Source organism: Gymnoscopelus microlampas (assembly GCF_963454915.1).
Source record: "Gymnoscopelus microlampas genome assembly, chromosome: 22".
NCBI classification, from domain to species: Eukaryota; Metazoa; Chordata; class Actinopteri; order Myctophiformes; family Myctophidae; genus Gymnoscopelus; species Gymnoscopelus microlampas.
In genome coordinates this window covers 12,353,201-12,370,164 of record NC_139959.1, presented here as the reverse complement: position 1 = coordinate 12,370,164, position 16,964 = coordinate 12,353,201, and the positions used below count along the sequence as shown (strand labels likewise).

General features: G+C 41.8%; 1 protein-coding gene across 3 annotated transcripts in view; it reads left to right on the top strand.

Moving 5' to 3' along the window:
* Positions 1 to 12,477, top strand: part of ctdspla (CTD (carboxy-terminal domain, RNA polymerase II, polypeptide A) small phosphatase-like a) — a 42,823-nt gene extending 30,346 nt beyond the window's left edge. For all 3 annotated transcript variants that reach the window (XM_084048915.1, XM_084048914.1, XM_084048913.1), the window contains 5 exons: positions 1,131 to 1,232; positions 7,140 to 7,196; positions 8,752 to 8,844; positions 9,433 to 9,618; positions 12,021 to 12,477. In XM_084048915.1, the coding sequence (XP_083905041.1) occupies positions 1,131 to 1,232; positions 7,140 to 7,196; positions 8,752 to 8,844; positions 9,433 to 9,618; positions 12,021 to 12,146 (564 nt within the window). In that variant the 3' untranslated portion in view covers positions 12,147 to 12,477. The remainder of the gene's footprint in view (positions 1 to 1,130; positions 1,233 to 7,139; positions 7,197 to 8,751; positions 8,845 to 9,432; positions 9,619 to 12,020) is intronic.
* The last annotated feature ends 4,487 nt before the right edge of the window (positions 12,478 to 16,964 follow it).

Below are 16,964 nucleotides of genomic sequence, written 5' to 3'. Positions count from 1 at the left end.
AATGTCTTCTAAATTCAGAGAAGACATTTTTGAAAAAACCTATGTTTCTATATCAGTGGTTGTCAAACCATTTCATGTCAAGGACCCCCAAAATTATATGTATTTCAATCTCAAAATATTTTGTTCCAGGGACCCCCACGAAGCAAAGATTTGAGTTACAAATGTTCGCTTTAGAAATATATATATTCAAAAATATGCACACGTTTTTATATGAGCTTGTAGATCTGCTATTTTTGAATAGCCAAAGTGTAAAACAATGCTTTTTAGCTCAAATCAAGAAATGACACAGATGCTTCTCCCGGTCTTAAAGGGCTAGTCTAAAGGATGATTTATACTTGGTTGCTCACCGGTGTCACACGGCCGAAAATAGCAGAATACCAAAACGTCATTCCACATACGTATTGTGCTAATTGTTATGAAACCGAGTGCTACTGTGGGGGACTCCTTTCATGCTGTTTTACTAATCGCAGATTGGGACTTAGCCTAGATTATTATCATTATTATTATTTTATTTTTTTGTGCTTTAATCCATGAACCCTAACACCTTTAGTGCAATAAATTAACCAGCAGATGGAGAGCTTTTATTTCTTGCCACGTTAAACGACTGAAGCCGTGAGTCAGCATCGCACTGCATCCATCTAATAGCGATTAGAGCGTCCATAGAAAGCCCAGAAACATGCTGATGATGTGGGTTCACCTATGCTTAAGTGTTTCTTAAGTGTCACCCACCATGGCCCCCTAGAGGCGGAGAAGTTCTACTGCAGCCAGGAGCGGCCGAACCACTCTTCACTGCTTTGAGACGTCACACTCACTCTCTATGCACAGCGTGTCTTGTCTCTCTCTCTCTCTCTCTCTCTCTCTCTCTCTGTGTGTCTGTGCGTGAGTGCGTGCGTGCGTGTGTGGGTGTGTACTTGTATTACTATACTTGTGAGGACCAAATGTCCCCACAAGTATAATCGACTTTGAGGAATAGACATTACAAGTACTATTTCCCTGGTCCTCAGAAGTTGAATGATTGTTTTATGCTTGAAAAGGTGTTTAGAGCGTGCGTGTGTGCGTGTGTATTACGGCCTATAGTCGCTCTAATGACCTTGTATGTGTGTCATCTCTCTTTTTCTCCTTCTCTGCAGCCTCCAGCTCAGTCCCTGCTGCCAGAGGTCAGTATATCAGACTATGGCAAGAACTGCGTGGTGATCGACCTGGATGAGACGCTGGTGCACAGCTCCTTCAAGGTACTGCAGCCAATGAGGCCACGCACGCACGCACGCACGCACGCACGCATGACTGTGTACTTCATCCCGCTTAACCACTTCATATCTTGTGTCCATATTTTGGGATTGTCATTATAATAAGCAAATCAATTCTAAAGGTTTCCTGACATTCAACAAATATAAAGATGTATGAATTAAAAAACAGTGAAAATATCAGATCTCCAGCTCACGACAGCCCGGCCCGCGAGGCAATGAGGTGGTAGATCTGATATTTTCACTGTTTCTGAAATAGGGCTTAAGTAGTTAAATAGTTGAGCTGAAGTGAAGTGTCCCCATTCGTTGTCCATCTTTACTCTCTTGGCGCTAAATTGATGCTGAGCATTTGACTTGTGTACTAGGACAGGGGTCTTCAACAGGGGGTCCGGGACCCCTAGGGGGTCCCCAGAGCTACCATAGGGGGTCCGCCAAATCTTTGTGTGATAGGATTTCGTTTTTTTACATTAACCACTTGAACCCTAGAATTCCTTTTCTGAGAGGAACATTAGCCGAAAATAGCAGATCTACAAGCTCTCAACGCCTCGCGCTGCGAGGCGTTGAGAGCTTGTAGATCGGCATTTTTTGGCTAAGAGGCTATAGGTGTAGAGGGTAAAAAAGAGCAGACAAAGTAAACAAAAAAAGTTTAATCTGAAAAACTAATTTGATACAATACAGTATAGAGTAGGGGGTCCCTGCTTCATCTCTCTCTCAGCTAGGGGGTCCTTGGCCTGAAAACATTGAAGACCCCTGCACTAGGAGGTCCTCCAGTTGGAGGGTCCTGGCTCTCTGCCTGTCCTGGTTGTGCTGTGTGCTCGCTGCTCAGCTTCTCATGTGACCTCCCACGTACCTCCAAAGTCCGCTATGCAGGGACACACCTGCTCACTCCAGTGACCCAGTTCACTACAGTACAACACAGCCTCCTCCCTCCCTCTTCTATTTCTCTGTGTGTGTGTGTGTGTGTGTGTGTGTGTGTGTGTGTGTGTGTGTGTGTGTGTGTGTGTGTGTGTGTGTGTGTGTGTGTGTGTGTGTGTGTGTGTGTGTGTGTGTGTGTGTGTGTGTGTGTGTGTGTGTGTGTGTGTGTGTGTGTGTGTGTGTGTGTGTGTGTGCGCGCGCGCGCGTGCACGAGTGTGTGCGTGCGTAGTGTGTAGGTTAAAGATAAGAATGTGGGAGAGGTGTGCAAGCTGGTAGCAAAGCTGGGAAAACACATTTTATTAAGTATCGAGTGGTTTTAAAACGTTTAAACCCTAAGCCCTACGTCATCATACAACGTGGAAATTGCAGATCTACTGTACAAGCTCACCACACAACGGTGTTGTGAGCTTGTAGATCTGCTATTTGTAAGTGCTGTTCTTTGAAAATGTTAACCCATGATGACATGCTCAAAATAGGGCTGCCAGGTTGAAGGTGGTTGATACATGTCTTCATGAATACTGTAAATCTTAGCTGTCAGGCAGAAACCTTGTATCTCTCTGATCTCTGATATATCAACTTTTTAACGTTTTTCCGTAAATGAATGACATACCTTCATCATACAAGTGTGTCACACAAAAGTAGTGAAAACAGCTGATCTACAAGCTCACAACGCGTCGCAATGCGACGTGTTGCGAGCTTGTAGATTGTCTATTTTCACTATTTTAATAGTTTTCTTTAAATAATGATGAAGAGGAAAGGTTTCGGACATAATGAGGTTTTCACCCGACATTGACGAAATGTTAATGTGTTACTCTGTTCTGAAAAATGAAAGGGAAACAGAAATGCACGCACAATCTCTTAATTCAGACACACCCACCACACACGCACACACACACACACACGCACGCACGCACGCACGCACGCACGCACGCACGCACGCACGCACACACACACAAGGGTGTGTCCAATACAATCTGCTTTTCCTTTGGATGACCGTGCTGGACGGATTTCCCCGAAATCCAATAAAATTCAATTCTTCTTTACAGAGAACAAGCCTGTGAGACAGATAAGACCTCTGTTCCGCCCAGTAAACCCACTTGGTGTACACTGGAGAAAAGAAATCAAACTGCATTTTGGCCCCGAAATCAACTGAGAGAGAGAATTTTCTATTCTGAAATTAATTACAGATTTGTACGATTCTCTTGGATGACTGCCACTTATTTCAATCATGCAATTGTCATCGTATAATAATAAGATGTATTATTATACGATGACAATTGTATGATTAAAATAAGTTGCGGTCATCCTCAATTTTGAATGGTGATGATCGCTATTGAGCTAATTGAAAGACAGACAGACAGACAGGCGTCATTTGGGGTCCTAGGGGATGGCAATTGCCACCCCCTAGTGTTTGCAATTAATCTCACATACAGTCCTTTTATGCATATTTTCTCCACCTTTTTCGCAGATTAATCTGATTTTAGATCGCGTCTGCGTCTCAATCCACAGCGCCAATCCATCAGAATCAGAATCATCTTTATTGTCACTTCACAGGTTTACAGGTTCAAAGATATACAGTATACATACAGACAGTGTGTGTAGTAGCAGCTATGTTTAGAACATTAGCATCGTATGCCGGTGTGTGCATGTCCTTTTAGTAACATTAGCATATGCAAGTGTATAATTATAATGCATGACATGCCGCCCTCAGGCGAGGAATCTACATAATGACGCGGTTGGTCTTGCAACCATACATTCATTAACCACTTCCAACCTGTCATTATAGGCGAACGTTTTCAAAAAATGTTTTATTTGTATTTTTTTTTTACATAAAAAATAGTCGATCTTCAAGCTCACAATGTGTCAGGATGCGTTGCGAGCTTGTAGATCTGTCATTTTCATTCGTTCATTGGGAATGGGACTTAAAAGGGTCACTTTTTGTGGCCATGTGTGCCATAAGTGGATAACAAACACTGATGCTGTGTACACCCCCAATATTTACCATAGCCCCTCATCCTACCCCCCCCCCCCCCCCCTCTCTCTGCCTCCCTCTGTCACACATATCTGGGTACACATTGGATAAGAAGAGAAGTGGTTTGTTTGTTTGTTTGTTTGGTCTTGAAATAGTCTAGTGATCCAGGAGAAAAGGTGTTAGCCAGTATCCCCCATCTTTGTCTCCATCTGTCTCCCATCCCTGTTTGTCGCTGCCCCCTCTATTGCCTCTGTTCAAGCCCCGTCGCACGACGGCATGTGAGCTTGTAGGTCAGCTATTTTCAGCCGTGCGACGCCAATGTGCCTCGAACGAAGTACGAATCTTCTGTCTGTGGACAAGGTGTCTTAACCCTTTAAGACCGGGAACGCATCTGTGTGTCATTTTTTAAGATTTCTTTGGGCTATTCAAAAATAGCAGATATACAAGCTCACAGCGCGGCACCGAGTGCCGCGCTATGAGCTTGTAGATCTGCTATTTTTGAAAAATCTTTTTTTTGCAAATCTTTGAATATGTATTTTTTAAAGAGAACATTTTTTAACTCTGTTACAACTTCTGGGGGTTCCTGGAACAAAATATTTTGAGATGGGGGTCCACGGCCAAATGCATATAATTTTTGAGAACCAGTGATATTATAGCAACATTATTTAGGATTTAGAATACATTTGTAGAATCCCCAGAAGCAAAGATTTACAAATGTTCGCTTAAAAATTATATATATTCAAAGACCCACGATTTTTCCAAAAAATAGCAGATCTACAAGCTCATAGCTATGAGTTTGTAGATCTGCTATTTTTGAATAGGCCAAAGAAATAAAAAAAATGACAGAGATCCCGGTCTTAATGGGTTAAGATTACTATTATAGTTTCCTTTACTCTCGTTCATCTACAGACAGCAGCAGCTGCTTATTATGGCAGTTTTCTGGTGGGACACCGTTTGAGAACTTCGAAGAGAGCGGAATATGACCAAACGGCTGGCTTGCAATAAGCACCCACATCTGTCTGTGTGCATGACGTCGCATAGATTCAGATTATGTCTGTCTCTTGCAATCACCAAGCAAGTCCACATATCCGTGTCTGTCTCATGTGATCAGTCCAGTGTCTCCAGTGTAGGGGACATTTTAGAGAGGGACAGACAGGTCAAAGCTCTGGTATTCCTACAGCAAACACCCCCCTCTGCTGGATGCTATTGAGCTCCATCTTCTAATTACAGGTTTATGCCCAAAGGCAGCCAGCTCCTGGACCTCTAGGCCAGCAGTCTGGGCCACATGTAGGCCTTTTCTTGGGAAGAGCCAGACAGTCCATATAATTATGGTTATTATTAGTGTTGCTGATATTATTAATATAATTACATTAGCCTGGGAACAGACTTAATGCATTCTGATTTGGCTTAGTTGTATGCTCCATGATAACGTTACCATGTGCACAAAAAAAAAAAGCCTCTGTCGTTGTTCAGTAGAACGAAAGAGGCTTTTTTTTGTACTGCAACTTTCGAGCCATAATGAAGAAAAAGTCACGCTTTCTCCACCACATCAGTGTCAGCCTCTCTCCTTCACCCAGACGACTTGTTCCTCTCTTCTTCCCTCTGTGGCAAAATGACAGCAGAGGTGGCCCTTTCATCCTCTCCGCTACGCCCTCCATTCATCACATAATTGTCCCCGCTGCCTCTCTTGCCCCCCCCCCCCCACCCCCCTCATCTTCCTTTTCAAAGATGACATGAGTCAGGCTGTCGCTGCAGCTGCCTCGTTCCCAGCTTCTCTCTCTGGTGTTTCACTTCAGTTTGTATTTGTATTTTTTTTTGATACTTTCACTCCACTACAATTCAAAGACTTTTTTTAAAAGAAAGTACTCCAGTACTTTAACTCGAGTGCAAATCTGAGTAACTTTCACTTGTTGTCGAGTACTATTTGACCAGGAGTTTCTCTACTCAAGCACTTAGGTTGAGTACTTTGTCCACCACTGCCTAATAGTCCCTGCACTGCCTCTCTTCTCTTGCCCTCCAGACCATCCCCCATCTCCCATCTTCATTTTTAAAGATGACATGAGTCAGGCTATCGCTACATAGGCTGGTCACAATTACTACATAATCGCCTAATCGCAATTCATTTGAGATAAGCGCAATTATTTTACATAATCGTTGAATATGTTTCATACTTGTTTCAAATATTTAAAAAGCATAGTGGACATAGCGGATCTACAAGCTAACAACACTTTGTGATGCAACGCGTTGTGAGCTTGTAGATCTGCTATTTCCACTACTAATGTTTAAAGTTAAATATGTCAGAATTGTCTTTCTATATTTAGGTTATTTGTCATATCTGCCCTTTGCAACTTCAAACCCTAAAAGCCAAAAAGAAATGTGATTTTTATTCATATGTTCCAGTGTGCAATGACAAAAATATAATTCATTCGTTGTCGTGACAATTATTCGTCATGTAAAATGTCATAATCGTGACAGCCCTATCGCTACAGTAGTTTAGTTCAGTTCTCAGGTTCTCTGTGATGTTCCAGCCACGCTCCATAGTCAACAGTCTGCCATGCAGAGCACCGGAACACGAACACATTCTCCCTACGGCAACCTCCACGCGCTCAGAGGATTCACAGTTTGCCCACGGCACTTTATAAGAACTTTCTCTCTCTACTTTCATTCCCTCATACCACAAGGGGGTATAGACCATATTCACACGGCCATTTTGCTGTTAAGAGAATGAAATGCCACCCGTTTCTTCAATGCAAAATACCAAAATGGCCGGCGTGTGAATATGGTCTATGAGGCGAGGAACTTTCATATTGTTCTGCAACTTTCATATTATTCTGCTGTTACACATTAAAATCTGGCGTGTTCATTTTAACACTGAGAGTGTACAAACTGATTTTTACATTGCGAGAGTTAAATGAGCGCCTTGGATTTGAGTGTGCAGTGTTTTTAGTTTTTTTTACCAGGGAATGCTGTGTTATTGAAGGTTTGTTTGTGTCTTCCTATGCCTGCAGCCCATCAGCAATGCAGACTTCATTGTTCCAGTGGAGATTGATGGAACCATTCACCAGGTAATGTACTGTATTGACAGAGGACATGTGGGAGAGTGTTTGTGGTGGTGGTGGTGTCAGTACACACATGGGGTGGATTTGGTGTGGGAGTGTATGTGTATGCAATGTGTGCAGTATGAGTTTGTGTGTGAAGAAAGGCAGATTAATTAAAGGCTAGATGCTGACTGTGGCTGCCAAAAAATCAGGTGCTGGAGGGCAGGGTGCAGATGCATACTGTATAATCTTATTTGTGTGTGTGTGTGTGTGTGTGTGTGTGTGTGTGTGTGTGTGTGTGTGTGTGTGTGTGTGTGTGTGTGTGTGTGTGTGTGTGTGTGTGTGTGTGTGTGTGTGTGTGTGTGTGTGTGTGTGTGTGTGTGTGTGTGTGTGTGTGTGTGCGCGCGATTGTGTTTTTTAATGCTGGGTGTTGGGTATCAGCCATTTTCTAATAGCATTACCCAGAAATCACTCACTGCATTTATAATTTGGAGCTCTCCCGCATCTAGCAGTGTATATGGACAGTGTTCAATGACAAATAATTAAATGTATGATTTGTTGTAAAACTGTAAGATGTATGCGTAACCCTTTTCTCCTTTTATCGTGAAATGCACAATTTTGTAAAATTGTGCATTTCTGAAATGTATTTCTCAACTTTTGTAGGTGAACTATTGTCTGTTTGTTGTATCTGTAGTATGTTGTTGTGCATGATGTGTATTTGGGTGTGACGGCAAGTGCTAATGGGGATCCATAATAAAGTAAAGTAAAGGAAACTGATCAAGATGTGTTTGTTAAGAAAACGTCTCCCTCAAAGGCCATGGTATCATTTTTCTCTCTCTTTCATCTGGTCGCCAAGCAGCTGTAGGATTACCTTTGAGACCGCTCATAAAAGTTTCATTGAATCTAACTTTCTGTTTGATTCTGCAATTCGTTGGAAGCTTTTGCTAATAACTGTAAAGATAGACATGTTGTGGCTCTGTGATGTCAGAAAATAAACAAATCAGTCAGAATCAGCTATTTGTATTAAAGTTGCTGTTAAAGAGAGAGAGAGAGAGCGAGAGAGAGAGAGGGAGAGAGACACAGACAGACAGACAGACAGTGGGTCCCTGTTGCCAGGTTATACACAAGAAAGAAGGAAGGCTTAATAGTTGGTTCTGTTTGAGGCTTCAGCATCCATTCAGAAGCTGTAACCTGGTTCAAGTAATCCAGGATAGGCTCTCTGTGTCTGTTTTGGCCTGTTCTTGGTTACTTGCACTGGGGGGCAGCAACTAATCCACGGAGACAGAGGAAGATGGATGCACACAGCGAAATGAACAACAAATATAAGTATAGTTTGTATTGATTCGTTTTGAACTTACTCGTGTTCCGTTTTGGTCTTATTTTGTTGTTTCTGTGTTTTATATCTGTATGTGTCTTAATGGATGCTTTTTGTAATCTCTACAGCTTTGCAAATGAGGGTAAACCTCAATGTTCTTTTCAAGAATAAATAATCGATTGACTAGTGGTTTTGTGTTACACATTTTTTGGGGGGAAATTGTCCCGGAAAAGGTTACTGTTTTTCATTTCTTCTGTGGTGTTTCAGGTGTATGTGCTGAAGAGGCCCTACGTGGATGAGTTCCTCCAGAAGATGGGGGAGCTGTTTGAATGTGTTCTCTTCACAGCCAGTTTAGCCAAGGTAGGTTATAGATGTGCTGTTTTTTTATTTATTTTTTTGAAAACGAAAGTGGTTAAGCAAGTCGTTCTTATAAATATTGAACTAATGAGAAGTATTAACAAGAGCTTCTGACTAAATCATAACTACATTGGAACACAGGTTGTTTTTTTTATTTCCTGAAAAGCAGCGGTTTTGGACATATATGTTTTCTAGCCCAGTGGTTCTCAAACCTTTTCATGTCAAGGACAAAATGATATTTATTTGGCTGTGGACCCCCCCATCTCAAAATATTTTGTGCCAGGGATAAAAATAAATAAAAAAGCAGATCCACAAGCTCATAGCACGGCACGAGTGCCGCGATATGAACTTGTACATCTGCTATTTTTTAATAGCCCAAAGTATAAAATATGGTTAAAATGATTAAATTTACACATTTTGCTGGGGACCCCCTGGTACCCCCCAAGGACCCCTGGGGGTCCCCGGACCCCACTTTGAGAACCAATGTTCTAGCCGTCAGCGACTATATCTTATCTATCATCAATACGTATATATATATATGTTGTGTATATCTGACTGACACTGTACATCTGGTGGACTGTATTATTGCAGTACGCAGATCCCGTGGCGGACCTGCTGGATCAGTGGGGAGTGTTCCGGGCCCGGCTCTTCAGGGAATCCTGTGTGTTCCACCGGGGGAACTACGTCAAAGACCTCAGCCGGCTGGGCCGGGAGCTCGGCAAAGTCATCATCATCGACAACTCGCCTGCCTCGTACATCTTCCACCCTGAGAACGCTGTGAGTAGCAGGCTCTCTGCGGAGCCTTAACCACTTCAACCCCTCAGGGCTCTATGCTAGAGTCTTTTCAGTCTTCTGTTATTGCGGGGAAAGCTTTAGCTGAAAATAGACGATCGATAAGCTCACAACTATCTATGTGAAAAATAAGGCCTTGGGAAAGCCTTGAGAAGACTTAAAAAGTCTTAGATTCATGCTTCGACGGTCTTAAAATGTTCTTATGTTTTATTTATATGCTTATGTTGATAAATTGGTCTTAAAATTGGCCCTATAAACTTAGTTCAAATCCGTGATCGACAGCTTTGTTACTTCTGTGAATATAACATTTCTACACTAAATCTCAAGCTGAGTTTGTAGATTAGGCTATTTTCGGCAAATGCTATTTTTGCTGTTCAGCGTATGACAAAGTCCATATAGGGTGTAAGTGGTTAAAGCCATCTCTATCTCTTTCTTTCTTTCTCTCTCTCTCTCTCTATCTGTGTGTGTCTCTCACCCACACAAACACTACTGTTGGTAGAACAGAAGTATGTCAACCGTGTAGCTCTGATGCCGACAGTAACTGATTCTAGAACAGGAGCATTGTTTTAGTAACAGGGTCAAATCTGGCAGCAGTGTTTTCTGTGCTGTGTTCCTACTTTTCTTCTCAGTCAGGGGGAGAGGAGGAGTTGCACGATGAGATATGTCACTCGGGTCTTTGAAGCGCTTCCTTTTTATCAGTTATTCACACAATTTCCATGAGCTCCACCACAGCTATGATGAAACCGTTTCACCAGCAAAGACCAGGCCAATACACATGCGGATTAAGGGAGGTTTATTGCTCAGTATGATATGATGTAGAACACTGGTCCTCAACGTTGAGTCCAGGGTACACCAGGGAGTCCAAAAGGACCCTTACGGGTCTGTAATTCCCATAAGGGTCCGTTTGGTTCCATTTGTACACTCTCAGGGTTACATTAACACTGAGACTTTTTCAGTGTAGGGTCCTAGATTGAGGGTCTGGACGGAGGAAGGGATGTGGGATGGGAGAGATGGGGTTACGGGTTCGGGGATGATGGTTTGAGGTAGGGGCGCAACATTTAATCAAACTAATGCATTTAATAATTAAATATTTGGATAAAATAATCGATTAGTAATCTATCCCTATTTTGATGACATAGTAATCTTTTTCTTTTTTTTTTTACAATAAAAAACCTTGAACATAGCCGTTATGATGCGACGGGTTGTGAGCTTGTAGATCGGCTGTTTCTCACTACAACAAAATAAGATGCAAAACACTGGGGGAACTACAGACTAACGCAGAACAAGACCTAAACGCTAAGCTACAGAAACTACAAGACCTAAACACTAAGCTACAGAAACTACAAGACCTGAACACTAAACTACAGAAACTACAAGACCTAAACACTAAGCTACAGACACCAAAAACACCCGAACCAACTGCAAACCAGAACAGAAGAGAAATCTCAACATAAACAGCCAATGTCCCAAGGCTGAGGAGCGGGCCGTGACAGCCACATGTATAATCAGACAGTATCACTGCGCCAACATTTTAATATTTACAACCATGCCGTTCCATGGATGTATTACCATTCCAATTTTGTTTTTCCCAGGGCAAGGTATGAGGAGTGCAGTGTCCTCACTGTTGGCACTTCTGCCTTGTTGTCAAGTGATTTAAAGATGTGGTGAAATAAAAAATGTGTTTTTCACACTTTTAGAGCCTATATCCGTGGTCATGATATGGACGTACTTAAAAATAGATTTTTTTGTGTATTCTTATTATCAAAAGGCCAATTATAATTACTCATACTGTCAAACGAAAACCCTTATGAATAAATATGAATCTTGATTTCATTCACCTGTGTGATTCCCATAGCTGCACATTCCTCGCACTTTTTATTACAGGGCTACTCCGTTTTTAATCTCATTCAAGATTACGTCCAGATGGTGTAATACGCGTTTTAAACTTAATAAGCACTCTAAAATGTGTATCTGAAAACATGGAAATACGCAACGTAGTAACAAACATGCTTCACACTGGCCCTCTTCCTTATTGGGTTGCGTGAGCGACAGGGCTACACAAACACTAGCCCTCTGCTGCACAGCTGAATTGAGTGAGAATCCAGCGTTGCCATAGCCTGAGGGGTCGGGACCATCTGATTGGTTGAAACACCGTTTCAGATTAAAACTTGGACGTTGAGTTAACAAAAACAAGCACCTCTTCAGAGAGAATAATACCGAGGCACTTAACACAATAACCGCCAAGGTATTAAACATCGTTTGTTATCCCCTTGCCAGCGTAATTACCTTCATCCGATGACATTTGAAACGCTGGCACATTCAACAGCACCGTTAACTTGAGCTGTCCCATTCTCAACCCCCCCCCTGCCTTCCCGTCCCCTCTACAGGTCCCGGTACAGTCGTGGTTTGATGACATGTCGGACACTGAGTTGCTGGACTTGATCCCGCTGTTTGAGGGTCTCAGTACGGAGGAGGACATTTACAGTGGATTACAGACTCTAAGGGCAAGGTAGCAGACAGTACCTGGTCCAGCCAGGCACTGTCTGCTACCTGGCCCCTGGCCCACCTTACCTGGCCTAGCTGGCCCACCGTAGGGCCCCCCTCATGGCCCAATCCAGCAGGAGCCTCTCTCTCTGCTGGCCACAGCCCAGTGGCCCCTGGCCCTCCAACTCTCCACGGGGAGTGAACCACAGAAAAAGACCAGGAAAGACGGAGAGGAGTCAGGCACACATGGATCCTAATTACAGCTAGAGAGTACCTGTATGGATTATGACAGTGGTTCTCAATCTTTGTTTCATTTCAAGGACCCCCATAACTCTTGAGAGTGTACAAATGGAACCAAATGGACCCTTACGGGTCCATTTGGTTCCTTTTGTACACTCTCAAGAGTTAATACAAAAGCAAGTCCTTTTTTGCACAACTACAAAGGCGACAGGTGCGTAGAAGAAGACCAAACGAGGGCCCCAACGTACTGTCTTCAAATGCAAAAAGAGTCACTGTTAGACCTTAACTCATTCACTGACAGGAATTAATGAACAAATTAATCCGTCTACTGTACCCTTGCCAACGAAAACGGCGATTTTACTGTACCTCTGAAAAACCATGGAATATTCTCTAGCGTCCCGTAGCGTCAGGGGGGGAAAAAATTGCCCGCCACGATCGTCCATTCCAGTGGCTTGTTTTTTGAAAAACACTTAGAAAACATAAATCTGTGAAAAAAATACTTTTGTAAATCCTTTAACGTGGAAGCAGACAATCTTTTTTTTCTTCTGGTCACTTGGTCTCTGTGTGTACACTTCTTTGGTGGTGTTTTTGTAAAAAAAAAAAAAAAAGAATGCGTCTTTTACATCCATGGCAGAATTGGATTTTGGAAGTAAATTACGTTAATTACGTCCGTGCCAGTGAATGACTTAAGATAACCTGATGAAGGTCTAATAGACCGTTGTGTTCCCATTAAATCCTTTTTTTGTTTTGCATTTGAAGACGGTGTGCGGGAGTTGTTCTACACGCTCAGAGTGCAAACTCTCACGCTCAAACTTACAGACCTGTGAGGGTCCATTTGGAACCCCGTCAAGGAGCCCTGAGGGTCCCGCCTGGACCCCCGACTTTGAGAACCACTGGATTATTAGACGACACATGTCCACAGGTGTTGTTCATTCTCCAGGACAGGTACAGGTCTTCCCTTCTCCCACTGGCAAGAAATTCTATTGTATTACTGTATGTACATACTATATGTTTATACATATACTAATTTTTTCTATGAAAGAGAGGGGGTTTAACTATCCTGTCAAGTAATATTTTAGTTACCAAAAAAATTAACAAATATACACAACAACAAAAACAAGAGTCTTTTGGGAGTGTGAGGTGGCCGGCAATAGTCGGAAACCTTCTTCTGTTGATCTGTGCTATGCAGGCTGTCTTTTCTCGCTAACCGTTTCATTCAAAACAACTGTGATTTACCTTATCTTACAGGATGAAGTGCCTTCATTACTGTGTATATTTAGTTTTGTTGGTAATGGGGTAGATGTTTTTAATGCTGCATATTTACCAGAAGTAGAGTTTAATTGAGAGAACTTGTCTTTATTTGCCACTTAAATAAAGAAAATTGCAGAGGGTAATTGCCATGTATAACTATTAATCGAAGTAGCTTGCTGTAACCTGAGAACTCCTTGCTTTCGCCTTTGAGTTCATTGAATATAAAATGGTTAAATTTACTGAAGCATCTAATGGCTCCACATGACATCATTTGTACAGTGGCTGTAAATTAATAACAATTTGATAACATTGAAGACGTACACTTTATTCAAGACAATTTATCCTGACATTGGCCTCCTTATAGTATCATCGACATCCTTATATCCTTATAATGGTATCACTGTCCCCCCAAACGTATGGAAACCGAACTCGAACTATAATGATTAGCATAGATTATATTAAATTATATTTATTGGGGAAAGGGGGGGTTTGGGTGAACTGTAAAGAATGCTGTTGAAATCGTACTGTATAACGTTATTAAAGTTGCAAGTTTGCACACTGCCGCTGTCTGTACCTTGTAATGTCATCTATCTGACCTGCTCAATAAACAAGAGGGTAAGACTGACACATGAACATAATGAACATCCCATACACTGTAACTTTGATTTTCTAATGTTTTGTTTTGCGAAGCTCTAAAGGGGAATCCTTCCAAAATGTACTCCCTTTTTTTTTTTTACGTCTCCATTGATTAGAAATTGATCATTCAAAATATTCTCCTCATTGACTTACATTGTACGGCAAAACCACTCTGCAGGCTCTTTTTCAGCCCGTAAACGAATGCAAACACAGCTGATTCTGACAGTATGGAACATCACAAAACCCAGTACTGTCAACTTCCTGTTGATTTGACTATTTGAAGATCCGCATCCAGATCCACGGATCAATAAAAATGGCAAAATCAATAGGAAGTTGACATTTTAATTTAAAAAACAAACAGTACTGGGTTTGTTGATGTTCTATATTGTCTGCTTTGTTTGAGTTTCTATATTGTCTGCTTTGTTTGAGTTTCTATATTGTCTGCTTTGTTTAAGTTTGTTTACAGGCTAAAAGAGCTGCTCCTGGGCCTCTTCACCGTACAATGTAAGTCAATGAGGACGTAGTATATTTAAAATTATCAATTTCTAGTCAATGGAGAAATTATTTTAGATTTTTTGCATCTTCTTGTTGTTACACCATGGCAAGGTAACTACACCACCCAAACATCTACCAAAGTGGTCTTGCCCTTTAAAATGGACTTCAGATAATGATTTCTAAAGATCAAGGCAAAGACAATCCTAAAACATCATTGATTGGCATTGTCTGAGATGTTTGAAAGAATATTATAGTTCAAAGTGTTTATGTTGGTGCAGAACAAAGTGGACTTTGGACATTCTCAAGGTAATGCTAGTGGCCCTCTCTAATGTTCAAGTGAATTAATAATTCTGGTATGAACCAGTTAATGTGCAACCGAGGAAGGCTTTGTTCATATATTGATGTGAACTCGTAGGCTCCACTTGCATAGTGACCAGTGTTGCCAGATTGTGTGAGAGAAATAAGCAACCAGGTCTATGAATAGAAGCTTAAAATAATTGACCACATAAGCACTTCAAACCTATATACGGTGGATATTTGAAAATCTTGAGGAGAAAAAAATGCAAAATGTGGAATATTTCTGAAACATTTTAACAACAACAACACAAATCTGGGGCTCCCTGGCACAAATTATAATTTCAGATGGGGGTCCGTGAACAAATACACATTAATTCGGGGGTCCTTGACAGGAAAATGTTTGAGAACCACTGGTTTAAACAAAAAGAAGGGACAAAAAGAATTTGGAAGAAAACCCAAATAAGCAGCCAACTATACACTTTAGAAACAAGCCCAAAAAGAAAACGCAATCTGCCAATATTTACAAGCAACTTTACAGAAAAACAATCCCAATGTCGCTTATAATAAGCAGACCTGGCAACACTGATAGTGACCATAGCATCCACAGCTGTGGATTAGGAATTAAAGAGCCTGCTGCTCAAGCCCATCTGAAGAGTTATTTTCTTTGCACACTTACTTTTTCACTTTCAATTGAAATATGCTTGGTTTGAAGAGCATTGAATTGTTTAGACGATGAGCTCAGGAATCAAATCCAAACATGCAAACCCTTGGCTTAAGGTAAGAACAAATTGAGTACTGTATTTTCAAATATATTATATTATTATATATTATATTATTTGATAATTTGGCCAATGTTTGACCACCACTAGTTTGTTGATTACTTTCGATGCAGTAATGGCCTTTAGTCTTTTTCTTTTCTTTCTTTCTTTTTTGTCTCCGCCAGGCCGAAGGCATGACCGAGACTATGTTTTGCACCCTGTCCGTCCGTCCGTGTGTCTGTGTGTCTGTGTGTCCGTGCGTGTGTCCGTCTGTCTGCGAGCAGCTAATCAACGGCACCGTTGGCCTGATCGCAGCGAAACTGCACAGACACTCCCTAGAGCAGAACCTCTGCCTCTTTTTAAAAAAAAGATTGGCCTGTTATAGCGCTACCTGGAGGCAGATTTTTGCTGTGTGCCTCAAAATGCCTCAAATCATGAATGCGGCGTCTGATTGCCGTGAAAGGCAGAGGAAGAAATGCCACCCTTTTCACATTGGCCTATTATAGCGCAACCAGGAGGCCAAAATAACCTACCTGACCTGGCGGAGACCTGTGCTCTGAGGAGCACTTTTTCTAGTTTTCTTTCTTTCTTTTTTCTTATAAAAAATGTCTAAAAAGCCCTTAAATTGTCACTTCACTGTCATCTGGGGACCCCCCCCAAAATCATCTGGGGACCCATGACCCCTGAGAGGTGGAGCACAACACCTACCATCAGCTCCCAGTACTTACCGTGTGTCTCAGATACCCACGCCGTGCTTCTCATACACTGAGTTGGCTGTGTGCCCAGGATCGAACTCAGAACCTTGTGGTCCATATGAGACTAGGAGAGTTCTCCCCCTGACTGAGCTACCCACCCAGACACGTTGATTAGAGCCTAATGGTCTGTTAATGAAGACGAATAGTTTATCAGCTCTGCCTAAAAAAACATTATAAACCAGTAGAGCAAAGCCTTAAGGTTTCCATTTGCTTAATGGTTTCTATCAGATGTTTTCCCATCAAGACCTGATGAGTATTTTTGATTTTATGTTCTAATGGTCCTCTCATCTTAAGGCTTCCCTCGAGAAGCTGATAAGAGGCAAGTGAACAATAATTATAAAGAAACGTAGGATTGATGAGTGAGCTATTTGTGCTATTGATTCATGATTCACACATAATGCAATACAAAATATAG